General features: G+C 50.9%; 2 protein-coding genes across 3 annotated transcripts in view; both read left to right on the top strand.

Annotated features, from left to right (window-relative positions):
* Nucleotides 1-27,461, top strand: part of LOC142250869 (major histocompatibility complex class I-related protein 1-like) — a 60,805-nt gene extending 33,344 nt beyond the window's left edge. Inside the window, exons 2-4 of the mRNA XM_075323150.1 lie at nt 6,458-6,721; nt 12,013-12,291; nt 27,166-27,461. Of these exons, the coding sequence (XP_075179265.1) occupies nt 6,458-6,721; nt 12,013-12,291; nt 27,166-27,461 (839 nt within the window). The remainder of the gene's footprint in view (nt 1-6,457; nt 6,722-12,012; nt 12,292-27,165) is intronic.
* LOC142250862 (BOLA class I histocompatibility antigen, alpha chain BL3-7-like) overlaps nt 1-27,845 on the top strand; it is a 343,542-nt gene that overhangs the window by 293,611 nt on the left and 22,086 nt on the right. The gene's annotated exons all lie outside the window — the stretch shown is intronic.

The following is a 27,845-nucleotide window of genomic DNA, read 5'->3' as shown; positions in this document are numbered from 1 at the left end:
GGCTGCACCAAACAAGAAGGGGGGACGTCGGAAGTTGGTATCTCCCTAGATCCGATGCGCGATCGATTCATTTTCCTGCGGGGATCCCAAAGCTATGCCGGGAGTAAAGCTAGCAGTCCTGGCATACGGGGGAAGGTGGATGGGGAGGTGAGAGAGGTGTCGACCCCTGTGTTTTGGTCGTTCGACCCCCCTAGGGGTCGCAACCCCCAGGTTGAGAACCGCTGTTTTTAGTTATAATATCCCCACAAAATGGAATATGCGGTTCAGCTGGAATTAGCTTTTAATAATCGGATCTTTCTCCAAAATATACCAATATTTTTTAACAATGTTTCTAATACTTTGAATTGCTTTATTATAGGATGTAATAAAATTAATTTTTCATTGATTATTATTTATTTGATCAAAATTGGTCCTATTGATCTCTGACTTTGGTATGTTTTGAGGAGGTTGTTAGTATAAATTCAATCATTTTGAGTTAGACTTTAATTTTTTATATGCTGTCTCTATGATTTGTATTGAATATCTTTTCTCAAAAACTTTTTTGTAATATTTTTGATTGACTCATGTAATCTTCTGTTGAAGTACAATTCCTCCTAATACAACTAAATACACAGCAGAGCCGGAAATATCACTGGCGGCGTCCCAAAGGCAGCAGCACCAAGATATGGAGGCGTGACCCCCCAGAACTAGGCCAGAACAAACAGGCCCCTCCCAAGAAACCTAAACGCTAGCGGCAGGACACATGTGTACCGCCCTAGGGGCTCGGCTGTTCTGCTGGTCGAGCCACTCGAGTCCGGGCTCGGGTTGTCGGTGGCTCGAGCGCCTCCGGCCCGGGGGCCACATCGCTCTGTTAGAGGGGAGGCGGAGGGGCGGTTGAACGGGGTGTTTCGTGACGCCACCCACGGGTCGTGGTGATCGTTGGCACCACCGCTGCTGGTGATGGTGGTGGCTCCCGGGTGGCGGTGTTGTGGCGCAGCCTTGATGTTAACCCCTCCGTGGGTAGGGGCGGTGTGTCCCGGGGCCCACTGAGGGGACTGGCGGTGTGAGGATTGGCGCGATTCAGGGTACGGCGGTGCGGTGTTGTGCCCGGATGGCACTGGTGTACTCACAGTCAATTCACACTCAGAGTCACTGGTAAACCAAAGTTCGGTGATGGTCGGGTTCCACAGCCAGCTGCCTGTGTCCCCTGTGAGGGTGATGGTGGCCCCCCTTCTTCCCTGCACCTCTTCTGTGTATTGGCTACCCCTGCCTGGGCAGTGGCTGCCCTCTCCCTGGCGTTTAGCTACCGGAGGAGCCCTCGGTTGCCTGCAGGCGCTGGCCCGTCGGGTGTTTGGCCTTTGGCGGTGGCACTCACTCGGTATCGGTGGGCTGTTGCCTTCACTCGGGACCTGGGTGAGAATGAACCCTTGAGGTCCAGACCGCAATCAGTTAATTTTCCTAACTCGGTAGTTTCAGAGCTATGACGGGGTCTGAGTACCCGGTTACTGGTGCTCCGGTGAATGGTTGACTCCTCGATTCAGGGCCGGCGGGCTCCAACCCTGCCCGGTCCCTACGGTTCCGCCGGTCGTACACCGGTACTCCTGCAGGCGGCCACCACCATCTGCCTGCCTGACGTTGCGGGGATCCCAGGCTCCAACCCGGGTCACTGACAGCTCTGCTCCTGTCACTTTCACTGTCTCTCTCAACTGGCTCGCTCAACTGACTCTCTCAACTGACTCGCTGAACTTCCTGCGTCAGGACAGTAGTCTCCTCGGTGGGCGTGTCTTTCTGCCTGACTCCGCCAACCTGGTGTGCCCTACATGCCCTGAGGGAGGCATCAGGTCTCCCCTTTCGGGGGACGAGTGTGTCCTAACAGGGGATGGAGGTGCGTGTGTATGTTGTTACCTGTGACCCCTGGGGTCCAGGGCGTCACATTCCCCCTTAGTTAAATGCAGACCGTCCGCGGGCTGCCCGACCAACTCCGGTTTATTTATCGGCTTTTTTTTGTAACGGTAATAAAATATGAAAACATTTACAAGTATAATAACATTTTTACAACCCACGGTTTCTGTAGATCTTCCCATAACAGGAGGCATGTTACTTGAACGTTGCATAACAGTAAAACATTTTTAATAACGGTAAACGGGAACAGGTCCATGTCCTTCTGCCGTTCCCACCCAAACAACCTAGTCTTGATGCTGCCCCTAAGAAACGGGCAGCACCCCTTTTCCCCAGTCCGGAAACAAGAACGGGGCTAGGTCACCCAGGTGGGAACGGGTACGGTGCGGCGCACCCGGCTGTTGTTCAAGGGCTCCCCGGAGGATGGTCACCGGTCCCGGTGGTGACCAGACTCCAGCCTACTCTGCTGTGGGTCTTTCCTCCAATCTGCCTCTCCGGAGGCTAACGGAACGGGAAGGGCATGGAGAAGAATGGGACAGGTAGGGACAGTATTTACAATCCCAATAGTTTTTGGGGTGGCCAGCAAGTCCATGGCCTTGTCCATGAGAAGTCCCTCATGCAACAGGGAGGGGCAAGGTGATAAAGGGACAAAGCAGGTCCCAATGGGGACGGCGCTTTCTTTGTAGCCAACGGGCTACCACAAACACAACTGTAGGGTCCCATCGGGGACTTGCTGTAGGGTCCCAGCGGGGACTGTCAGTTGGGTCCCAGGGGCTATCCACAACACTCGACTCGGGACAACTTCCTCCTGCAGCTTTCCCACGGCCCACCACCGGACAGCACGAGCCCCCAATGCCACCCTAACTCAGGGGTGACACTATCCCACAGGACTCCATTTTCAGCTGCCGGCGGTGCGGGTACGGCTGCTCCTCTGACCGGACTCTTGAATCGTGAGGGCCAACGGGAACATCAACAGGGTCCCAACGGGGACTGACAGCAAGGTAGCCGGGAACCGCTACCACATCAGCATCCTTCTTCTTTAAGCAGCAGTCTTAGGGCACAGCTGCCGTGGCTGCCGCTCCTGGTCAGCCGGTGTGGGGGGACGGGCCCAGCCGGAGTCCCTCCGTGCCGGCTACGACCGGCACCTTCAGTAGTGAGGGGCCCCGCTGTGATGTGGCCTGCTCTGCCGCTTGGCAGCTACATCCCCACGGTGCCTCAGCCAAGGCCGGGTGTCTGGAAGCGGTCAGCGTGACTTGCGGTGCTGGCGTCGGGTCGAGGATCTCCTCCGTTGCGGCCAGGCGGACTGCCGGGGCCGTTGTCATCTCCGTCGCGGCCAGGATGGGAGCCAGGACGGGTGCCAGGGCAGTGGTAAAGGTAAGGCCCGGGGGCCGCAGGTCTGGGCCCTCTCCCACAGACGCTGCGAGCTCCGCTACGGGTGACAGTGGTAACGGGTCGGTCGGGGCGGTGGCCGCGGGCATGGGCAGTAAGGGAGGTGGCGTAGTGGATGGCAGCAGGCCGAGCCCCTCAGACGCAGCGGCCGTTCCCTCGGGGACATAGGGGCATGGGTCGCTTACCCGCTCCTCTGAAACCCCCTCCACTCCAGATGCCCGCACGGTTGCCCTTCTTCTCCGACGTCCACTCCGCCATCATGGAGTGGACTTTGGCCTGGAGCTCCTGGCACATCTTGCTGCTGGATCCAGGAACGTGTTCCGGCAGAGTCCTGGCGTCCCTGCACTCTGCAGCGCTAGTTACATGCCGTCGTTAAGCACCGCCGCTCCTGCGGCCAGCGCTCCTCCGCTCCCGTCCGGGAACGCCGACATTTTCTTCCCGTCCCCCCTTAGTTTTCTCTGCGCACTTCCTCTTTTGGGGGCGGGGCTTCGCTTTTCGTGCCTTTACTGCTCGGGAGAGAAGACTCGAGCGGGAAACTTTCGCGCCAAGATTGTCACTGTTCGTGACGCCAGAAGAGTCGATGTGTACCGCCCTGGGGGCTCGGCTGTTCCGCTGGCTGAGCTGCTCGAGTCCGGGCTCGGGTTGTCGGTGGCTCGAGCGCCTCCGGCCCGGGGGCCACGTCGCTCTGTTAGAGGGGAGGTGGAGGGGCGGTTTAACGGGGTGAGTCGTGACGCCACCCACGGGTCATGGTGATTGTTGGCACCACCGCTGCTGATGATGGTGGGGGCTCCCGGGTGGCGGTGTTGTGGCGCAGCCTTGATGTTAACCCCTCCATGGGTAGGGGCGGTGTGTCCCGGGTTCCGCAGCCGGCTGCTTGTGTCCCCTGTGAGGGTGATGGTGGCCCCCCTTCTTCCCTGCACCTCTTCTGTGTGTTGGCTACCCCTGCCTGGGCAGTGGCAGCCCGCTCCCCGGCGTTTAGCTACCGGAGGAGCCCTCGGTTGCCCGCAGGAGCTGGCCCGTCGGGTGTTTGGCCTTTAGCGGTGGCACTCACTCGGTATCGGTGGGCTGTTGCCTTCACTCGGGACCTGGGTGAGAATAATAATAATGATAATAATATTTATTCATTTATATAGTGCTATTAATTCCATAGCACTTTACATACATTGGCAACACTGTCCCTATTGGTGCTCACAATCTAGAGTCCCTATCTGTATGTCTTTGGAGTGTGGGAGGAAACCGGAGAACCCGGAGGAAACCCACGCAAATACGGGGAGAACATACAAACTCCTTGCAGATGTTGTCCTGAGTGGGACTAGAACCCAGGACCCCAGCGTTGCAAGACTGCAATGCTAATGTGACGCCCTGGCACAGCCAGGTTGTCACAGAAAGAGTTAATCCTCCTTGGTAGTCTGATCTCACACCGGTGCAGCCAGACAAGCCACAGCCCCAGTGTAAGAGAAAAGCAGAGGAGAGGGGAGGGGCTGGAGCAGAGACTGTGTGGAGGGCAGACAGGACAGAAGTCTGGAGTTTAGCTCCCAGTGGGAGTGAAGCGTTCTCCAAAAGGGCCGGGGCAGGCCGTAGTGAGGAAGGGGCCAGAACAGGTAGCCGGAGCAGGGCGGTGGCCCCTCGGTACCTGGGTACCCGGATCACTACAGGGGAGTAGATTCCCCGTTCCCGGCTGAGGAGAAAGAGGAAGAGAGAGGAGAAAAAGGCACTTGGCTGCAGGGAAGGAACAACAAGGGCTGCTGCACCGTGTGTGGGACACCAACACCCCCGTACCGGAAGCCGCGGACACCGGCAATTCTTAGTTCACCAGTGACTCCGTGTGACTTTCTTGTGAGTACACCCGTGCCCTCGCAGCACTGCAGCACTGCGCCCTGCCCCCTGCTTACCCCATCACCGGGCCCCGGGACAACCAACCCCCCTACCCACGGAGGGGACATAACAACTACGCTGCTCCCTGTCATCGCTCCCGGGATCCCCGTCCAGAGCAGCGGTGGTGTCACAACCTCACCACAACCGTGGGTGGCGTCACGGACAATCTCCCTTACCAAATCCCCTTTTACTGTGGAGCCTGGGATCACAGACCGGGTCACGCCATCGTGATACCCACAGAAGTGACTCTGTGGCCCGGATCTGAGTACCCCCTGGTCCCCGGGCGACACACTAACCACTGAGCCACCCTTGAGGTCCAGACCGCAATCAGTTAATTTGCCTAACTCGGTAGTTTCAGAGCTAGGACGGGGTCTGAGTACCCGGTTACTGATGCTCCGGTGAACGGTTGACTCCCCGGTTCAGGGCCGGCGGGCTCCAACCCTGCCCGGTCCCTACGGTTCCTCCGGTCGTACACCGGTCTCCTGCAGGCGGCCACCACCGTCTGCCTGCCTGACGTTGCGGGGATCCCAGGCTCCAAACCGGGTCCCTGACAGCTCTGCTCCTGTCACTTTCACTGTCTCTCTCACCTGACTCGCTGAACTTCCTGCCTCAGGACAGTAGTCTCCTCGGTGGGTGTGTCTTTCCGCCTGACTCCACCCACCTGGTGAGCCCTACATGCCCTGAGGGAGGCATCAGGTCTCCCCTTTCGGGGGACGGGTGTGTCCTAACAGTGGATGGGGGTGTGTGTGTATGTTGTTACCTGTGACCCCTGGGGTCCAGGGCGTCACACATACACCGGCTCAGGAGCGGCAGAGACATTCATGAATCATGACAGAATTGATGTATCCAAAATAATATCACTTATGTGAATTGAATATTGAACTGATCCACACTCACATTATGTGTGAACGAAGTGCACGATGTTCAGTGTTACAATGTAACGATCGCTATTCCAGCATGTCACTCAAGATCCTCATCCTGTACAAACACCTATGTGACATTGTTTGCCGGTCGTGAGTTACAATCGCATCGTTCATTCTTTAAGTGATTATTTTCTTGTATAAACGGATTCTTAACCTGTCATTCTCCAATAAACGTTTGGAGACGCCGTGATTGAACACGCCACCTGTAATGTCTGAACTTTGGTTGGGGAAGGTTGCAGGTTACAGCAGCGGTCACGCTTACACAAGGCTGAATACGGCTGTTGTAAGGTGCTAGGTCTCACTGCCTTTGTTGAGCAGAACAATTATTGGTGTAGGAGTTTCTCATGTGTCTGAACGCTGCTCTATAAAGTCTTTCTGTGTATCTACAACAGGTGGTCACTCTGTGAACTATTTCCGCACGATAGTCTCACATGAAGAACCCGGGCTGCCTGCATTCTTCATTGTTGGATATCTGGATGATCAGCAGATAGAGTTATATAGAAGTGATAACTGGAGCAGTATTCCTAAGGCTCCATGGATGAAAGCGGATAAGGATCCTGAGTACTGGAAGGGACTTACACAGAATAATTATCGAGTCATGAATATTGTCAGACTTGAATTAATGATAGTGATGAACCAGTTGAACCACACCGGAGGTAAGACACAATGTGCTATATACTCACTGAAAAAAAAATGTATTTCACATTGCTCCAGAAGTTACATGTATATTAAAGGGAACCTGTCACCACTTTTTGGCCTATAAGCTGCGGCCACCACCACCGGGCTCTTATATACAGCATTCTAACATGCTGTATATAAGAGCCCAGGCCACTGTGAGAACATAAAAAACACTTTATAATACTTACCTAACGGTCGTGCGGTGGGCCATATGGGCGTCTCCGGTGTTAGCGCCGCCTCTTTCGGCCATCTTCGTCCTCTTTCTGAAGCCTGTGTGCATGACGCGACTACGTCACCGATCCTACGCAGGCGCACTACAATACTTTGATCTGCCCTGCTCAAGACCTGAATACCGGCGAGTGTCTATGACATCGGACACGTCATGCACCGTGGCTAGAGAAGAACAAAGATGGCCAAAAGAGGTGGCACTGGCACCGGAGACGCCCATATGGCCAACCGCGCGACCGTTAGGTAAGTATTATAAAGTGTTTTTTATGCTCTCATAGCGGCTCTTATATACAGCATGTTAGAATGCTGTATAAAAGAGCCCGGTGGTGGTGGCCGCAGCTTATACGCCAAAAAAGTGGTGACAGGTTCCCTTTAAGGGAGTGAAGTATTCTTCTTTAAAGCGGGCTTTACACGCTGCGATCTCGCTAGCGAGATCGCTAGCGAGCGTACCCACCCCCGTCGGTTGTGCGGCACGGGCAAATCGCTGCCTGTGGCGCACAACCTCTCTTACCCCGTCACACGGACTTACCAGCCCTGCGACGTTGCTCTGGCCGGCGAACCGCCTCCTTCCTAAGGCGGCGGTTCGGGCGGTGTCACAGCGACGTCACACGGCAGGCGTCCAATAGAAGCGGAGGGGCGGAGAAGAGTGGGACGTAACATCCCGCCCACCTCCTTCCTTCCGCATTGTCAGTGAAGGCAGGTAAGGAGATGTTCGTCGCTCCTGCGGTGTCACACATAGCGATGTGCGCTGCCGCAGGAACGAGGAACAACATCGCTAATAAGCAGACAACGATATTTTGTTTCAGGACGACCTCTCCGCGGCAAACGATTTTGAACGCTTTTGAGATCGTTTAAGGTCGCCCGTAAGTGTCACACACTGCGATATCGTTAATTACACTAGATGTGCATCACAAACACCGTGACCCCGACGATAATTTTGAACAATATCGTAGCGTGTAAAGCCCGCTTAAGTTTAAATGGTCACTATTGTTTCAACAAATTTTGGAAAAATCAATAGTACAAGAAAATATATGAAATTTTGTAATATATTTAATTAAAGAAATGTGTCTTCATCCACTTTTCAAGCTACTTCTTTTCCTCCCCCGAACTCCAGAACTCATCCTTCGCTTTGAAAAACAGCTCAAATCCTTCCTGCCCATGAAAACATGGAATATCAGCTCATTGTCGGATCAGATTACAGAACATGTTGGGGTCTATGGAGATGGGCAAAAGGAAAGAAACTGAGTAAAACACAAGGAGAAAAACATACTGTGCAGCAGCTTCTGTAATTTATCTCCCTCCAGTGCTGGACTCACAGCTACACTGCTCAGTATTGCTGTATAATGTCCTCCATGCTACTGTTGCTTAAATGAGTTCTCTGAGAATAAGATAATGTTACGATCTCCATCCAGGAGAAGACCCACTGGGTCGTACACTGGACTTCCCTGAGGGAGCTGACCTCAGGCTGACCCTTATACAGGTACTGTCTGGCGTAGACCTAGCAAGCCTAAATGCACGACTGCCAGGACCAGTGGTATCGACTCTCACAGACAGGAGAGTCTTATGAGGGCTTTACACGGTACGATCTATCGCGCAATTGCACGAGAGACCGTACCCGCCCCCGTCGTTTGTGCGTCACGGGCAAATCGCTGCCCGTGTCGCACAAAGTCGTGTACCCCTGTCACACGTACTTACCTGCTGAGCGACTTCACTGTGGGCGGCGAACATCCACTTCCTGAAGGGGGAGGGACGTTCGGCATCACAGCGATGTCACACAGCCGCCGACCAATAGAAGCGGAGGGGCGGAGATGAGCGGGACGTAAACATCCCGCCCACCTCCTTCCGCATAGCCGTCGGGTGCCACGGGACGCAGGTAAGCTGTGTTCATCGTTCCCGGGGTGTCACACACAGCGATGTGTGCTACGCCAGGGACGATAAACAATCTGCGCACATAAGATTAAACGATTTTTTTAAAAATGAGCGACGTGTACACGACTCACGATTTACAACCGATTAAGAGTTGCTCTTAGGTGTCACACGAGATGATGTCGTGAACGATGCCGGATGTGTGTCACGAAAACCGTGACCTCAACGACATATCGCACAATAGATCGTCTCGTGTGATGCCCGCATTAGAAGTCCAGTATGGGTGAGCTCAGATGTAACAGCATGGACGAAGAATCACTGAGAGGGCAACAGGACAAGGTATCCTGGACGTGGCAGCACGGAGATGGTGGCTCAGACGTGACAGCATGGAGGTGGTGACTCAGATGTGGCAGCATGGAGGTGGTGGTTGCAGCAGGCTCTAGGAAGAGACACAGGTTAGCGGGTACAGGTTACTGGTACTAGGACATGGGAATGCAGGCCTAGACACAGTAACGGATATGGGAGCTGAGAACTAGAAATGCGCTAAGGATAGGCAACATTGTTCAGGCGCCTCCCCAAGGGAAGAGTGTCCTTAAATACTTACAGGGTGATTGCTGACCTCGAGTCACTTCCAGGTAACAGGACGCAGGCCCTTTAAGAAAGGGGACATCGCCGCGTGCACCCTTCAGACACTCCCAGGAGGCCTGCGTGTGGCTTGGAAGCAGGAAACTGCGGAAGACCCTAGGGCAGGAATGGGGCGCATGGACCCATTGGACAGGTGAGGAGCACGAACCCCCGCCGAGGCATGAGAGCGGCAGTATGCGAGGACGCCGCACGAGGACTGGGTGCTACAGTGGGAGCAAGCAAGGATGCCGCGTCAGAACTACAGCTAAAATGGCAACTGCGGACATTTCTAGTCACGTGTCAGTGCTGGCTGAAAATTTACAGCTCCTGAGACCTGGGTGTTAGCTGACAAGAGTTGTATCATACATACCTCAGTCGGCTTGGAGCACGGCTTTAATATGGGAAGACATATTTATCTTCTTCATTGAGCACAATGAGGGTTATCTCCAGCTTGATCCTCATGAATGTTTATTTGTTTTCCAGTCGGGTGCAGTCAGTCTCCGTGCACTGCTATAAAGCTCAAGATCTCCTTCCTGAGCACAACGTGAGTTAAAACATATTTCTTCACATATTACAGCCGCATTCCTAGCCACTGATGGGGTATGTGTGATACAGCTCTTGTCAGTCGAAATGCAGGTTTTGGGAGCTGTATTTCATGAGTTTGCAGCCCCTTCTACCAAGTAACTGGGGACTACGCCTGAGATGCACAAGATTGAGATGACAAAAACAGGAGTCTTCAGCAAGGCCGAAACTGTCATCTATCGATCTGTCACGATCACTTCATGGTGGGTCAATAGGAGCCGGTGCACTATTTTTGGTAAGCCTTCTATTTAAATGACATCTGTTAGGTCATGTTCACTCTAAACATGAATGCTACATTTTTTTCTGCTGCTTTTTATAAACACATTTTTTGCAGGAGTCCATACCAAACTACACATAAACAATCTTCTCTGGTTATTTTATTTTTGGTGCAGATTTGAAACAGCGTTTTTAATGTGGGTATTTTTATTGTCTGACAGCATATATTGGACTGCACTTGAATGACATCCTGGCACAGTCCGATGTTTCACACGTACCTATAGACTTCAATGGGTGCACGCCATCGGCTTTGCGCTGTCAATCACAGCATGTGACAATTCTTTTCAAGTGCCAAATCGGCATGAGAAAAAAGTTCTGGTCGGCACTGTCCCATATAATAACACTGAGCAAAGGGCTATCTGACAAAACATCGGATAGCACTCTGTAGAAGAGGGGCGAATAGTGCCCGCTCCTACATAAGGAATACTGCTATATTGTAAATTTAATGTATATAAAGGCATAATGTACATATACATATATATATATATGCAGGATGTAGCAGAGCCGAACGGGCCCGTCGTTCAGCTTCACTTAACAGACGTAGGATGTATATGTGTTGTAGCAGAGAAATGTATTTGCGTATAAACTGTACATATTGTGTAATGTGGAGTACTGGCCCCCCGTACTGTGGTAGGCAAGAGACATAGTACAGGGTCAAGAGTGTTGCAGAATAGCGCTATATAAATGAATAAATATTATTATATTATTATAAATTATATAGGGTTAGAGATAGCAAGTAGGGTTAAGCTGGAACTAGGGAAACAAGCAGAGCAGGAGTGGGATGATAGGAGTAGTTAGATAGTTAATAAGGCAAAGCAGGGACATAGGAAGTGTAGAGAGATGGTTGCCCGAAAGATGGAGACAGAAGGGAGAATGCAGAGGGTTTTAGAATGTGTTAGAAGGTGCTGGGGACCTGTCCAGAGAGGGAGAAATCCTCCCGTGTGTCGAGATCTCACCTGTTGGACAGGATGTGGAGCATATTAGGACTAGTGGGACGTTGGGGTACAGAGACCGTGGATGAGACCCTGAACTGGCCAGGAGCTGTTACGCATCCGAAGGCCTGAGTGAGACACTGCAGCTGCACGGAAAGGATACCGGGGGATAAAGGGGTCCAGGAAGAGTGCATAGAACTCAGCTGCTGGAGGATAGTGCCCAGGGCTAGTGCCAGGAAAAGAGAAGTTTTCCCCCGAGGTAGAACAGACACAGCATGAGTGGTCCTAAGGCCTGAAGCGTGGAAAGAAGCAAGAGTTACAATAAAGAAGTTGCTGTGGTTTTATCAGAGTCTGCATGAGCTTTATGTTGCCCTCCCTGTCTATGACAAGTACCCCGCAAGTACAGATGAAGGTAAAAGAGACTGTGATGGCTAATGACTCAGGCCCCAACAGGAGCCCAGCACGGACATTGACATTTACTGAGGCCAGGGGAGGCAATGCCGGCCATCACCTGGCTCCCCTCCTCAACTCGTCTGAGTTGTACTCTTGTCTGAGCAAGCCCACAAGGAATCAGAACGTGACTAGGGACCATGGACAACTGCTCCAACTGTCTACACTGGATCTTACTCAATAACCCAAAATATAAGGAAAATTACACATACGCCCTCCTTATGTCGCACACATACTCCACAGGGCTGCACATTTAATCCACTGACATACATACCTACACTCCATATAACATTTCCCTCTCTTGTCTGCAGGTTTCCATTATATACAAATGCTGTGCGGCTGTGAACAGCGAGATGATGGAAGCATTGTAGTGTATGAACAATACAGATATGATGGGAGAGAATTGATGTACCTGGATTTGCAGACAGCGACCTATATCCCCACCATGGCCGAGGCTCAGATCATTGCACAAGAATTGAACGGACCGGATATAAGAATGGGGGAGAGTACCAAATATTATCTGGAGTATGTCTATCCCGAGAGACTGAAGAAATACGTTGAGTTTGGCAGAGAAGTTCTGGAGCAGAAAGGTGACATTAATAATATCCATTATGTTTTCCTTATTTTAATATCTGTGTGAAGCCCCGCAAAGCTGCATTACCTTCAAGGACTCCACATGGAGGGATCCTCTGGTAACAGGTTCAGGTTGACTTCTATGGGAAATAATTTGTGACGCCACTCTCGGTAATTGCGGTCAGGGTGACCGCCACTGCAGTCGGGTAGCACCTGGGGCTGATGGTAGGTGCAGTTTAGATGATGTGGCCCCCCGAGAGTGGGGCTGGCCCCAGGGCCCAGGTGTAGGGGTGTAGTGCAGCAGGTCGCAGAGGAATCACACACAGTCCAACGGTGTCTTTCAGGATTTTTACTCACAATTAGGTGGCAGGGGTGAGTAAACCCGGACGATGCTAGACCAGGAGGAACCAGGTATCCCTTTTGGCTGATGTAGAGGTGACTACCAGCTCGCCTTCCTAGCCCTCTTTTGTTTGTGGTGACCTCGACTTGAAGTCCTGCTGGGGTCACCCAGGGAAGTCGCATACGCCGATCTCCCCTTTCTGGCCCGTTTGCGGGCAGCATGGACCAGGTGTTTCCAGGTGGTTCTGGCTGCTTGCCGTCAGTCACCTATGGGCCCCTCGTTGCTGCTGTAGCTCCGGACTCTGTGTGTGGTTGGTGGAGAGCGTGCAGTGCCCTCACCGGCAAGTTTAGCAGGCCTAATAAATAGGTCCCTGCTCTGGGTACCTGTAACCCGTACGGGCAGGGTCTACTAGGCAGTCCCCTTACGCCACCACCTCTCAGCCCTCCTGGCCCTAGGTGATGTTTCAGGCGGCATTACCAGGTAGCCCTTTCTCCCCCGCCAGTAGCCACGAACGGTGCAGTGTCTGGAAGGCTTTGCTCAGTGCTTTGCCCTCCAAACGCGACTTCTCTCCTCCACTTCCTTTTATAAACTGCCTCTGCACACTTCTCTGTTCCCAGTGACACACCCACCACTAGCTGGGAGGCGAGGGACACACCCCTGCCTCAGTCTGCTCAGGGGTCCCCTCTAGCTATGTGTGTGTACTGGTTACCAAGTGTTCCATGTGTCCACACCCTAATCAGCCTCTGGGATTACCTGTATTGTACTGACCCAGCATGGGTGCAGTACTTAGCGGTGCCTGACCAGGTCAGGGGCGCCACATCTGCACCATGTTCCATCCATTCATTTAACCTTAAAAAACTGTGAAGGTTCTTATTTTAATTAGTAGTCACCAGCTGGATGTGTGGTTTCAAATGTTTTTAAAGCTCCTGTGGTCAGTGAGGTCCTCTCTCTCTCCTGTAGAGTGTAGCCTCTTAGGGGTACTTTACACGTTGCGACATCACTAGCATTTGCTAGCGATGTCGAGCGCGATAGAACCTGCCCCCATCATACATGCGATATCTTGTGATAGCTGCCGAAGCAAACATTATCGCTACGGCAGCTTCACACGCACATACCCGATCGGCGACATCGCTGTGACTGGTGAACAATCCCTTCTTCAAGGGGGAGGTGCGTTCAGCGTCACCGCGACGTCACTAAGCGGCCGGCCAATAGAAGTGGAGGGGTGGAGATGAGCAGGACGTAACTTCCCGGCCACCTCCTTCCTTCCGCATTGCTGGTGGACGCAGGTAAGGAGATGTTTGTCGCTCCTGCGGCTTCACACACAGCGATGTGTGACGCCGCAGGAGCGACAAACAACATCATATCTCCTGATGTAGCGACATTATGGAAATGAACGACGTTACACAGATCAGCGATTTTTTACACTTCTGTCTTCGTTCATCGTTGCACTTAGGATTTACACATTGCGATGTCGCTACCGGCGCTGGGTGTGCATCACTAGCGGCGTGACCCCGACGATATATCGGTAGTGATGTCGCAACGTGTAAAGTACCCCTTATGGTCAGTGGGGTCCTCTCTCCTCTAGAGTGTAATCTCTTATGGTCAGTGGGGTCCTCTCTCCTGTAGAGTGTAAGCTCTTATGGTCAGTGAGGTCCTCTCTCTCTCTCTCCTGTAAAGGATAAGCTCTTATGGTCAGTGGGCTTCTTTCTTATAAGCTCTTATGGCCAGTGGGGTCCGCGCTCTCTCCTGTAGAGGATAAGCACTTATGGTCAGTGGGGTGCTCTCTCCTGTAGAGTGTAACCTCTTATGGTCAATGGGGTACACTCTTTGTCCTGTAGAGTGTAAGCTCCTATGGTCAGTGGGGTCCTCTCTCTTTCCTGTAGAATGTAACCTCTTATGGTCTGTGGGGTCCTCTCTCTTTTCTGTAGAATGTAACCTCTTATGGTCAGTGGGGTCCTCTGTCTCTCCTGTAGAGTATAAGCTCTTATGATCAGTGAGGTCCTCTCTCTTATAAGCTCTTATGGTAGTGGGGTCCGTGCTCTCTCCTGTAGAGGATAACTTCTTATGGTCAGTGGGGTCCTCTCTCTCTCCTGTAGAGTGTAAGCTCTAAAGGCGGCGTCACACGCTACAATATATCGGGCAATATGTCATCGGGTTCACGGATTCCGTGATGCACATCTGGCATTGTTAGAGATGTCGTAGTGTGTGACATCTCCGAACTACTGTTAACGAGCACAAATACTCACCTTATCGTTGCTCGTTGACACGTTGTTCATTTTCAAAATGTCGTTCCTCCATCTGCGCGCTGGTTGTTCATCGTTTCCGAGGCAGCACACATCGCTATGTGTGACACCCCTGGAACGACGAGCATCAGCTTACCTGCGTCCCGCCGGCAACGAGGAAGGAAGGAGGTGGGCGGGATGTTCCGGACGCTCATCTCCACCCCTCCGCTTCTATTGGGCGGCCGCTGTGTGACGTCGTTGTGACGCCGAACGTCCCTCCCCCTTCAGGAAGAGGATGTTCGCCGCCCACAGTACGTATGACGGGGGTCAACGACTTTGTGCGACACGGGCAATGAATTGCTCGTGACGCACAAACGACGGGGGCGGCTGCGATCGCTCATGCGATCGCACGATAAATCGTCCCGTGTAAAGGGGCCTTTATTGTCAGTGGGGTCCGCTCTCTTTCCTGTAGAGGATAAGCTCTTATGGTCACTGAGGTCCTCTCTCTCTTTCCCATGTAGAGCGTAAGCTCCTATGGTCAGTGGGGTCCTCTCTCCTGTAGAGGATAAGCTTTTATGATCAGTGGGGTCCTCTCTTCTGTAGAGTGTAAGTTCTTATGGTCAGTGGGGCCCTCTCCCTCCTGTAGAGTGTAAGCTTTTATGGTCAGTGGGGTCCTCTCTCTTATAAGCTCTTATGGTCAGTGGGGTCCGCTCTCTCTCCTGTAGAGTGTAAGCTCTTATGGTCAGTGGGGTCCTCTCTCTCTCCTGTAGAGTGTAAGCTCTTATGGTCACTGGGGTGTTCTCTCTTTTCTCTCTTCCATGTGTATTTTCTGAGCAATTGTAAGCTTTACAGTATTGAGATTTGCACAAATTTATTAGCCACAAATTAAAATTTGGGGGGGAAATTTGGTGAAGTCGGTGAATTTAAATTTAAAATGATCCGCTCAATTTCTAGTGTACAACAAATGAAGGTCACACTGGAGTTACCGTATTTTTCGCTTTATAAGACGCACTTTTCCTCCCCAAATTTTGGGAGGAAAATGGGGGGTGCGTCTTATAAAGCGGTAGCGGGGGGGGGGGGGGTCCTGTCTGAGGCGATCGGGCGGGTGCCTGTGGCTGCATGCAAGCGGCCGGGTACCTGTACTTGCATGCAGCGGCAGCCGGGTACCCGTGGCTGTGTGCGGGCGGCAGCGGGTGCTGTGTGGGGTCGGCAGCCAGGTACCTGTGCTTGCATGCGGTGGCAGACGGGTACCCATGGCTGTGTGCGGGCGGCAGCCGGGTGCTGTGTGCGAGCGGCAGTCGGGTGCCCGTGCAGGTACCCGGCTGCCGCCCTCACACAGTCACCCATCTGCCGCCCGCACACAGCCATGGGTACCCGGCTGCCACCGCACGCAAGCACAGGTACCCGGCGGCTTGTACGCAGAGTGGGCGGGCAGCCTGCTGGCTGCCACTCTGTGCATGCGGGGCGGGCGGCTGTGCAGCTTACCAGTTGTCCGCGGTCCCACTTTCAAATGATGGCGCCGGTGGAGCTCTTGGATGAGAGCTCCATCTGCGCACGCGCTGCTCCGGGAGTCAGCGCGTGCGCAGATGGAGCCCTTGGATGAGAGCTCCATCTGCGCATGCGTCGCTCCGGGCGCCATTACTTGAATCGGGACCGCGGACACACTCCACCACTGAGCCGCCGCCGCCGCTCCCACCACTGAGCCGCCGCCGCTGCCACCACTGAACCGGGACCGCGGACACACGCCACCACTGAGCAGTCCCTGCCGCTGCCACCACTGAGCAGTTGCCGCCGCTCCCACCACTGAGCCGCTGCCACCACTGAACCGGGACCGCGGACACACGCCACCACTGAGCAGTCCCTGCCGCTGCCACCACTGAGCAGTTGCCGCCGCTCCCACCACTGAGCCGCCGCCGCTGCCACCACTGAACCGGGACCGCGGACACACGCCACCACTGAGCAGTCCCTGCCGCTGCCACCACTGAGCAGTTACCGCCGCTCCCACCACTGAGCCGTCGCCGCCACTCCCACCACTGAGCCGTCGCCGCCACTGCCACCACTGAACCGGGACCGCGGACACACTCCACCACTGAGCAGTCCCTGCCACCACTGAGCAGTCGCCGCCGCCGCTGCCACCACTGAACCGGGACCGCGGACACTCACTGCACCGGCCTGCTGCACGGCTCACACACCACGGCTGCTGCCGCCACCACGGACCCCACGGATCCTGCCACCGCGGATGCCACCGCGCCTGCAACCACGGACGCCACGGCACCTGCAACCACGGACCCCGCTGCCACTGACCTGCCGCGCCTGCCAGCACAACCTGTGCCTCCTGTGACCCCGCTTCACCACCACTGCTGCCCCCCTCCGGTAAGAGAACACCGGAGTATAAGACGGACCCCATTTTTCTTTTTTTTACCTTTTTTTATGTCTAAGTTTGGGGTGCGTCTTATATTCCAGTGCGTCTTATAAAGCGAAAAATACGGTACTTATAAAATGAAAACCTTTTATTTAACATATTTGTGGAAACTTGAGGTTGACTTTGGTTACAAACTGGAACATTTTTTTTAACAGCAAACTGGGAAAATTGAAGTAAGAAGACAAGTTCTCATAATAAGGCTAAATGACCAAAAATATAAAAAAGTTACTCTTTTGTCAAGAATGAAAACTCTATGGGGCTCATTCACATCAGTTTTATTCTTGTATGGGAAAAAAAACACAATTTCATCCGAGTTTCATATAAGTTCGGTCTGAGCTTCATTAGTTTTTCTCATCTGTGACAAAAAAAAAAGTTTCACCATCGTCTCCTAACAGTCCGAGGATAATGGATTGTGCTCTGATGGCAATCAGAAGTCCACAAAAAATCATTGAAGTGTGACTGACCCCATTCAATATTATGTATAATCTTTCTTTATTGAGTAGAAGAGAGAAAAAAAAAAATAAATAAATAAAATAAAGAAGCATAGAAAAAACATACAAACAACCAAGGTTATAGAGAGATCATTGCGTATGATACCACAGTTTGGATAACATTTCTATAACATATTTCCACTTATGGCTTAGAATCATTCGAACACTGTTTCAGTTCTTACGTTCCGCCCTTTCTGTATCACAGACTCGAGACTGCTGTCTGCTTATTTAATGAGGAGAAAAAAAAAACAAAACTATCATGTCTTGCGTATTTTATAATATATTCCTCATGTCCTACTGTTCCTCTCTTCATTGGCGAGAACTTGATAACTAAACTTCCCGTACAACCTTGAACCATATCCTAGCTCTACTCATTGTGTCTTTATCAGTGAATTTAAAAGAAATAAAAAAACCGAAAGAGATGAGAAAAGACGGGAAATAAATAGTCATGCATGAAATAGAAAAGAAAGCTGAAGAAACGAAGAAGGAGAAGGGGGGACATTTTAAGGGTTGGGAGGGCGGGGGGGGAGCCACAAACAGGCCCCATCATAGCCCTTCTACTATCTCTGCTCGTACTGCACCTACTGAACCTTCAAAATAACGTATGGTAATCGTCTGAACTTTTAAATATTATCCATGGCGTCCAAATTCTCAGGTATCTTTCAGTGTGTCCCTCTGCCTCTGCCATTAGTTCCTCCATATGATGTATGTGCTCAAATTCCTGTGTCCACTCCCTCAAGGACGGGGCCTCCTGTGTTCTCCAATGTCTTGGAATCACTGCTCTTGCTGCTGCCAGACAAAACCGCAGTATATCCCCTTTTTGAGCTTTAATTGAGCCGGGGAGCATTGACATCAAGGCTATTTGTGGGGTCTGTACTGTTCCCTTTCCTGTTATTTTTGTATATGTTTGAAAGATTGCCTCCCAGAATGGCTTGACTTTAGCACAGTCCCACCATATATGTATCATTGTACCCTTTATCGTTCCACAGCGCCAGCACATCTCGGAAACCGAAGGAAAAATTCTGTGTAGCCTCACCGGATACTGATACCATCTTGTTAGGATCTTATAGTTTTTCTCTTTGGTGTACCCTGCAATCGACATTTTATGTGTAAATATATAAGCTTTCTGTTTTTCTGTGTCTGTGAATGTCGTTTCCATTTCTTCCTCCCACTTGGTCATGTATGAAGGATCCGAGCTCGCAGAGGGATCTGCCTGTCCAATCATCTTATATATAAGTGACATCAAATGTGTGGGTATAGTATCCTGCATAAATAATTTCTCAAAGGGTAGGGCCAAGCCCTCTGATATTCCATCCATTCCTTGTGTCTTAGAGTTAACGAATGAATAGAGTTGTCTATATTCTATCCAGGATAATGTCTGGGGAGGTTCCATGGTTTGCATATCCTCAAAGGATCTTAATTTAGACCCCCTAAGGGTATGATAAATCCTACCATCCTGTTGTGCTCTCCATCGTAGAAATTTGGCCCGACCGACTCCCGGGGGGAATTCTGGATTGGATATAATAGGAGCCAGGAGAAAAGGGCAACCCACCACCGTGCGGAGCTGCCGCCCCACCACCGTGCGGAGCTGCCGCCCCACCACCGTGCGGAGCTGCCGCCCCACCACCGTGCGGAGCTGCCGCCCCACCACCGTGCGGAGCTGCCGCCCCACCTACTCCCCACCTACTGTCTCCTCCCCAAAATCCTTTAGGATGTAAGCCCGCAAGGGCAGGGCCCTCTTCCCCCTGTGCTAGTCTGTCTATTGTAACGTGTACATGTATTCTGTATGTAACCCCCTCATGTACAGCACCATGGAATCAATGGTGCTCTATAAATAAACAATAATAATAATAATAATAATAATCCGCCATTCTGTTTAACCTGATCCCGTGTCCTCAGTGTAGCCTTAATAAAAAGACTCCCCGCAAACAGTCTCACCCCCTCCCTGGACCCAACCCATGGTAGATACTTTAGTGGAATTGATGAGCTTTCCTGTTCAAGTTTGACCCATTTCTTATTTTAGTCGTTAAAATGCCAGTCAAACATTCGAACCATCAGTGCCGCCCGATGATATCTGCGCACATCTGGTAGTCCTGCGCCCCCCGCAGTGATATGCCTAGTAAGTGTGTGATATTTTATTCTAGCCCTAGAGTGTCCCCATATAAATTGAGTTAGGGCAGACCTGAGTGTCCGAAAAAACCCGGTAGGGGGGAGAAGCGGGACTGCCTGAAATATATAAAAACCGTGGAAGGATGTCCATTTTAAATGTGTTTATACGGCCAAACCAGGATAAGGGTTTTTTATGATATGACCTAAGCTCTTTGATTGTTCGTGTCAATAGTGGTAAATAGTTCTTGGAATACAATAATTCCAAATCTGCAGGGACATTGATGCCTAGATATTTCAGAGTCTGGGATTGCCATTTAAATGGGAAGTTACTTTGAGCTAATGAAACCTCTTGGGGCTGCAGTGTGACATTTAAGGCTTCTGTTTTTGAACAGTTAACTTTGAAATTACTTAGATCCCCAAATCTCTCGAACTCCGCTATAAAAGAGGGGAAAGATATGTGTGGCTGAGACACGTATATCAACAAGTCGTCCGCATATAGCGCCGTCTTGTATGTTTTCCCCCCTACGTCTATACCGTGCACATTGGGATTTCTCCTGATTGCGTTGGCAAGATGTTCCATTGTAATTACATATAATAGCGGAGAAAGAGGGCACCCCTGCCTTGTTCCATTTCTGATTTGTATAGGCTTTGATAAGAAGCCATTTGCCTTTATCCTTGCCGATGGACATGTATAAAGGGCCAATACTTTATTCAAAAAGCCAGGGCCTATCCCTATTTGTTTTAAAGCCGCCCTCAAGAAGTCCCACTGTACTCGATCAAACGCTTTTTCTGTGTCTACTGATAGTATTCCCAGGGGCTGATTCGTGCTTCTAGCGTGGGCTATAAGCAGCAAAGTTTTGTTGACCTTGTCCCGCGCCTCCCTACCCTGTATGAATCCTACTTGGTCTGTATCAATGATGGAGGGGAGGAGGGGAGCCAGCCTGTTAGCTAGGATCTTGGAGAATAACTTTATATCTACATTGAGTAAAGATATTGGTCTGTAATTAGACACTATCATGGGGTCTTTGCCAGGTTTCGGAAGGACCGTGACATGTGCCTCCAGTGACTGAGCCGCAAAGGGAGTCTCCGTTGAGATTGCATTAAAGACCTTAGTCAGAAATGGGGTAAGCAATTCCCGAAATGTTTTATAAAATGTAGGAGAAAATCCGTCTGGGCCCGGACTCTTCCCATTTGGGGTATTCCTAATTGCTTCTCCCACTTCCTCCTCTGAGAACCGGTTTTCCAGTTGTTGCACTTCCTCATTTTTCAGAGTTGGCAAGGCCGTGTCCATCATGTATCCCTTAATGCGCTCAGTTAAAGCCTGTGACGACATGCCAGAGAACCTCCCTTGGATGTTATACAGTTCCGAGTAGAAGCCCCTCAATTCTTCCAAGACCTCCGCCGGGTTGCTCGCTTCCCCTCCTCCCCGTCTCCGCAAGCTAGGTATAAATGTTGTAAGATTGCGGGGATGTAGAAGGTTGGACAAGGATCTGCCGCATTTGTTAGAATGCTGATAGAGGAAGCGCTTATAATGGTTCCGGTATCGGAGAAATCTTTCATTCAGCAGTGTCCTAAGTTCCTCTCTGTATTTTGTGAGTTCTGCTAGTGTTCCCCTCAACTGCCTATTTTTGTGTGCTGTTTCCAACTTATGAATCCTGTCTAACAGTTCTTTTATGCGGATATTCCTTATTTTTTTGGTACGCGCCCCATGCTTTATCAGCACCCCTCTTATGACACACTTGAACGCCTCCCACTGCAGGGGCATCGAAGTGGGGTCCGTTTCGTGAGAGGACATGAAGACCCCAACTGTCTCCCTGATGTCAGTCATACAGATTACATCTTTGAGTAAGTTATCGTTGAGTCTCCATGTCCACTCCCGTTTCCTTCCATCCGGGGGAGCAAAGGCCAAAAAGACAGGGGCGTGATCGGACCAAACTATACTACCAATCGTGGGATTCGGTCTCCAGGCCAAAACACACTGACTCACTAAAAATAGATCTATGTGGCTGTATGAATCATGAGGGGTGGAATAAAAGGTATAGTCGCTACCCGTAGGATGCATGCTGCGCCACACGTCGTTAAGGTGCATCTGATGTATGTCTCGCTTCAGAGAGGTCAATCTTTTTGTGGAAATGTTGCTCCTTCCAGCCGAGGTATCTACTAAGGGATTCAAAGACAAATTAAAATCTCCCCCCAGGATCATTATTCCCTCTGCGAACTCGGATAGAACCTTTAGGAAGGCCCTGCATGTCTGTGTCTGTCCCGTATTAGGGGCATACCATCCTGCCACCGTATACACTGTATCGTATATCCGTAGTTTAACTATAATGTATCTGCCTTCTGCGTCCTGTTTCGTGTCTAGAATAGAATGAGGTAGTTTTCTGTGTATGGCCAGCGATACCCCCCTTGACCGAGATTCAGCATTGGCGCTGTGGAACCATGTTACGTAGTTGCGGTCTCTCAAGTTTGGGACATGTCCCACTTTAAAATGTGTTTCTTGAAGGAGCAATATGTGGACTTTCTGTTTGTGCATTTCAGCTAGTATTTGGGTCCTTTTTTTGTGGCGTACTAAAGCCCTTTGTGTTGAAAGATCCAAATTTTAGTTTCGCCATGTCTATTTTTTAGCTGTTAGACAAACAAGGGAAGGGCACGAATGGACGGGGAAAACTGTCAGAGAGGGGTTAGATCAAGTGTGATTTTTAAGAGATTTATAGCAAAAGATATAGGAAAGCCCAGAAATAAAGGAAGGAAAAGTAAGTGGAGATAGAAGTAAAAAAGAAGAAGGGAAAAACAAAAAAAAATTTGTTCCCAAGTATAGGAAGGTGGTAATGAACTAAGGCACCAGCAACTATGTCCTGGTGTCCCAACCCACCTACTTTGTTGGGGGAGGCTGTATCTAACTATACCTTGTCCAGCACGGTATAGCACCCCCTCGAGTGCGGTAGTCTTTCCAGGGAGAGTTGCTCCCCGCCAGCGCAGATCTACATCATCTATCTATACATAAATTTCCCATCTGTATTAACTGTGTTAATCCATAAATGAATCGGGACTTGGTCCAACATGTATTACTATGTCTCTACTCCATATACCTCTCTGTCTCCCCCACACTAGATCATAAACAATTTTCCTGATATTATTCCCCTTTCATTTCAGGACCCCTATTTTCAGTTTGACTTTAACTATAACTATAACAATGGGCCATCTTCCAAACTTCAACTAGAATGTCCTGTTCGTATGTTGTCTTTAGGAGAACTCAAAGTCTCTTTTTCCACCTAGTGAGACTCCATATTCAGCCGAGATCCATAGGCGCCTCTCTTCGCCTCCTCTGGGGGGCTTCTCTAGGTGGGTCCACTCCGGGGGCCCCCGGAGGTAGGAATGGCCAGTCCCGAATCGTCACTGATGGGATTTGGAGGGCTGCGGTGAACGCAGATATGCCCCCTGGGTGACTGAGGACGTGCATCCTTCCCGCCCTCCGGACTCTCAGGCGGAATGGGAAGCCCCAAGTGTACTGTATGTTCCGTTGGCGTAGTATGTCCAATAAGTGTCTCAAAGCCTTTCTCTTCTGGAGAGTCCACTTGGACAGGTCAGGTAGAATTAGGATCTTTTGCCCTTTAAAAGAGATATTGTCAAGTTTCCGTTCTTGGGCCATGATATTATCTTTCAACTTATACTTGTGTACTTTGCATATGACGTCTCTGGGGAACTCTAGATCCATTGCTTTAGGGCCCAGTGCTCTATGAGCCCTGTCTAGCTCCAGTGGAGAATCTATGGGTACATGCAGTATGTCATTGAAAATGTGGCATAAAGTCTCCTCTAAGGCTGTATGTTCAACCGACTCAGGAATGCCGCGTACTCTAATATTATTACGCCGGTTTCTGTTTTCCGCATCATCTAGCATTTCTGCCAAGTACTGAAGTTGTATATTATGAGATGCATATCCAGCCTCCTGTTCTGCTGCCTTTACTGACAGTGCCTGTACTGTGGATTCTGCTGTTGTGACTCTTTCTCCCAGCTGTTGTACTTCATCTTTGAGTCCAGATAGTTCAGCCTTATATGAATTCTCTAGTCTGGATATATACTGCTCCATGTCCTTTTTTGTGGGGATGTTTTTAATATGTGAACTCAGCTCCCCAATGGTCCGCCACAGCTGGCTGATATCTTGGCCCACCTGCACCCCTTCCTGACTAGTGGTTTGTGGCATGTCAGTGTTTGGGGGTTTACCAGGGGCTGGGAAGGTAGCTGTTGTTTTATTTGGCTGCAGTAGAATATGTGTCTGAGCTTGGGTGTCTGCTGCATGCTCTGTTCTGCTCCCTTCTTTAGCCCCATCTTCTCCTGCGCTCTCTGACCGCTTCTCCTCAGGCATTGCTCGGTGCCCTCCCCCACTGCCTTTCTGCCCGCTGGGCTCCGGCGTCTCAGCGCCATTTTGCGCTTCCAGCGCGGCCGCCCCGTTTACCTTATTGTCCCTGGGCTGGCCTGCACTCACCGCTCCCCGAGCTGCCTCCACCTTCTCCGCTGCCTCCGCCGCCCGCGTCTCCTGTGCAGCTTCCTCCATCTCTGCAGCCGCCGCCATCTCTCTGCAGGACGCGCGGCTGCTTCTGGTGGCTATTGCAGTGTCGGCCATTTTGGGAGCGGGCCCTGTTGGTGCTGTCCGCACCATATACCGCCGAATACTCTGGTCTGGGGTACTTGAGCGGGATGAGGTGAGCTGGGGGTCTTCCTTCTTTCTTCTATTGCCCAATCGTTTCGTTGGAGGTCTTAAAGTGTTTCTCTGGCGTGATATATCCCCGCGCCGGCTGAGGAGCTGATGTAAAGCACGTCTCTATCCCTCCATGGCCAGGCCATGCCCACCCCATTCAATATTATATGTACAAGCGCTATCGGTGAAAAACATGGATACCACTTGTGACGCCCTGGGCAAGCCAGGGGTCACAGGTCACAACATCACATGCACCCCCACATTCCCTGCAGGTACACCTAGCTAACCCAAAATCCTTGTTGCCTTCCTCCAGGGGCTGATGTCCACACCAGGGGGTGGGCCAGGCGGTTGGCTCCGCCCACCGAGGAGTTCACAGCCCTGGAGGCGGGAGAACCAGTAGATAGAGTTTGGAGGAAGAAGAGAGTTGAGTGGAGGAGTTGAGCTCAGGCAGAGCTTGAGTGAGCAGATGAGTTTAGGAGTGCGAAGTAGAAGGAAGTGAAGTGGTAAAGGAGGACAGAAAAGGAACAGTTGAGCAAGCCTGAAGTTGGTCCGGGTGTGTGCCCCGGACTGTGACAGCAAGGTCAGCAGACGGCGGTGATAGTCTGCAGGGGGACTGCTCGGAGGTTGCTGGAAGGACCGCGGACGGGTAGTGACCCGGCGGTACCGGAGCAGTATACGAAGAACAGTCAGCACCAGGGCAGGGGCCTTTCGGATCCCCGCAAGGCTAGGAGTCGCCATAATTTGCCAAATCCATCAGTGAAGGGGACCTCTGTCTCCTAACAACCAAGTCCCGATTGAAGGCAACAGTCCGACCATTAAGGGGAGACACCGCCACCGCCAAGGCACCAGTTTCCCAGGGCCAGCGCCTGCGGGCAAGAGAGAGGCTCCTCCGGCACATATCCAAGCCGGGGAGCGGGTAACCGGTGGGGACCCATCGCTACCAAAGAGACTTTACATGGGTGCAGGGAAGAGACCGTCACCGCTAACTGCAGGGAACCGCAGCACCGTAACCATCCGAGGGACCCGTCCAACCAGCCGTTTGTTTACCGAGAACTGTGTCGTGTTTACTGGCTGAGTGAGTACCTCCGTGCCGTGCGGCACAGCGCTGCCCCTGCGCCCCTGCACCTCCACGGGCACCAGACCCGCCTGTCCACCATTCCAATCCCATCACTGGGCCCCGGGAGCACCACAACCCCTACCCACGGAGGGGCACATCAACAACTGGCTGCTCCATACCATCACTCCCGGGCTCCCCATACAGAGCAGCGGTGGTGTTAACAAATCACCACAACTGTGGGTGGCGTCACGGACAATAAACTATCCCAAAACCCAATCCCCTTTCACTCACGGGCGAGGAGCGCTGCTCGAGTCCCCGGGATCCGGCCCATCACTCGAGCCACCGAGCAGCAGAGGCCGCAGCAGCAGCGGCAGCCGGATCCGAGCAGTAGGGAGAGCGTGGCGTCCCCTCCTCCGCCCGCGACACACTCATACGCTAAAAATGTGTGCATGAGCCCTTATGGACATTGAGAGACACTAATCTAGGGAAATTGTAAACCTACAACTTCCCTAAAAGGGAGGGTCTCATTGAGAGCACAAAACCAAAAAGGATCCCAGTGATCAATTATACCAATATATAGAATAAAAAGTAAGATCACTGGTAAGTAAAGGAGACCAAAAGCAAAATATATGGTGTAATACAAAGAATTTTTAATAAAGTGTGCGTGACATGAGGACAGACAGTAGTGGCGAACAGAATCTTAAAGTCGCCAGACACAAAAAATGCACAAACATCACCAGCAGATGAAAAACCAACTACTAAAACACGTGGGTCAGGTTTCAGAAAGGCCAAATAGCCGACAGAGAGAGAGGAAAAGCAAGTGAATCAAGGGGTAAATTACCCATAGGAAGCTTTCCCTAAAAAAGTGCCAATAACATGTCATGTAATAAAGTTATAGCTGATTTACCTTGAGACATGTTACAAGTGCTTAGCAGGCAGGCTGGTGGGGGTGAGCGGGGCCTCGATGCGCGTTTCACTGGGCGTGGCTTCATCAGGTGAAACGTCAGGCCACGCCTGGTGAAACGCGCGTCGAGGCCCCGCCCACCACCATCAGCCTGCCTGCTAAACACTTCTAACATGTCTCAAGGTAAATCTGCTATAACTTTATTACATGACATGTTATTGGCACTTTTTTAGGGAAAGCTTCCTATGGGTAATTTACCCCTTGATTCACTTGTTTTTCCTCTCTCTCTGTCGGCTATTTGGCCTTTCTGAAACCTGACCCACATGTTTTAGTAGTTGGTTTTTCATCTGCTGGTGATGTTTGTGCATTTTTTGTGTCTGGCGACTTTAAGATTCTGTTCGCCACTACTGTCTGTCCTCATGTCATGCACACTTTATTGAAAATTCTTTGTATTACACCATATATTTTGCTTTTGGTCTCGTTTACTTACCAGTGATCTTCCTTTTTATTCTATATATTGGTATAATTGATCACTGGGATCCTTTTTGGTTTTGTACTAATCTAGGGAAAGACTGAATTGTTATCACTTATCAGTAATGTATAATCTTTTGTGCTTTCCATCTTTATATATATCATGTTTTCCCTTCCAGTTCCTCCAAGAGTGAAGGTCACAGGTCGGGAGACAGAAGGGGTCACAAAGCTTCACTGTCAGGTGTACGGATTTCACCCCCGAGCTGTGGATGTGAGGTGGATGAACGGGGAGGATGAGGTTCCCCTATATAAGACCACAAATGTTCTCCCCAATCCTGACGGCACCTATCAGATCAGGGTCAGTGCGGAAGTGACCCCCAAAGAGGGCGACAGATACTCCTGTTATGTGGATCATCGCAGCCTGGAGGAGCCGCTCCTCGTACCATGGGGTGAGTGTGGTCTATACTGTGCATGACAAAAGAAATACCGACAATAGGCCATGGATTTGATCCACAGCTTCTTCAATGTAACATAAAACTGGGAAAATGCAAAAAAAATTCCAATAATTATTTTGCTTAATCTAATTTTATTTGATATTATGTTGTGTCTAGCTAAACCCACACACGTGGGAAAAATTTTTGGTTCCCCTCGCCCCTCGTTTAATGAAAGAAAAACCCACAATGGTCACAGAAATAACTTGAATCTGACAAAGGTAATAATAAATAAAAAATCTATGAAAATGAACACATGACAGTCAGACATTGCTGCTTTTCTGCTTCCACAGAATTTAAAAAAATAAAACTCATGAAATAAGCCTGGACAGAAATTATGGCACCCCTGAAAATAATGTGACAAAAGG

This window comes from Anomaloglossus baeobatrachus, chromosome 9 (genome assembly GCF_048569485.1).
Source record: "Anomaloglossus baeobatrachus isolate aAnoBae1 chromosome 9, aAnoBae1.hap1, whole genome shotgun sequence".
Lineage (NCBI taxonomy): Eukaryota > Metazoa > Chordata > Amphibia > Anura > Aromobatidae > Anomaloglossus > Anomaloglossus baeobatrachus.
The sequence above is the reverse complement of the archived record's forward strand: the minus strand, read 5'-3'. Positions and strand labels throughout refer to the sequence as shown.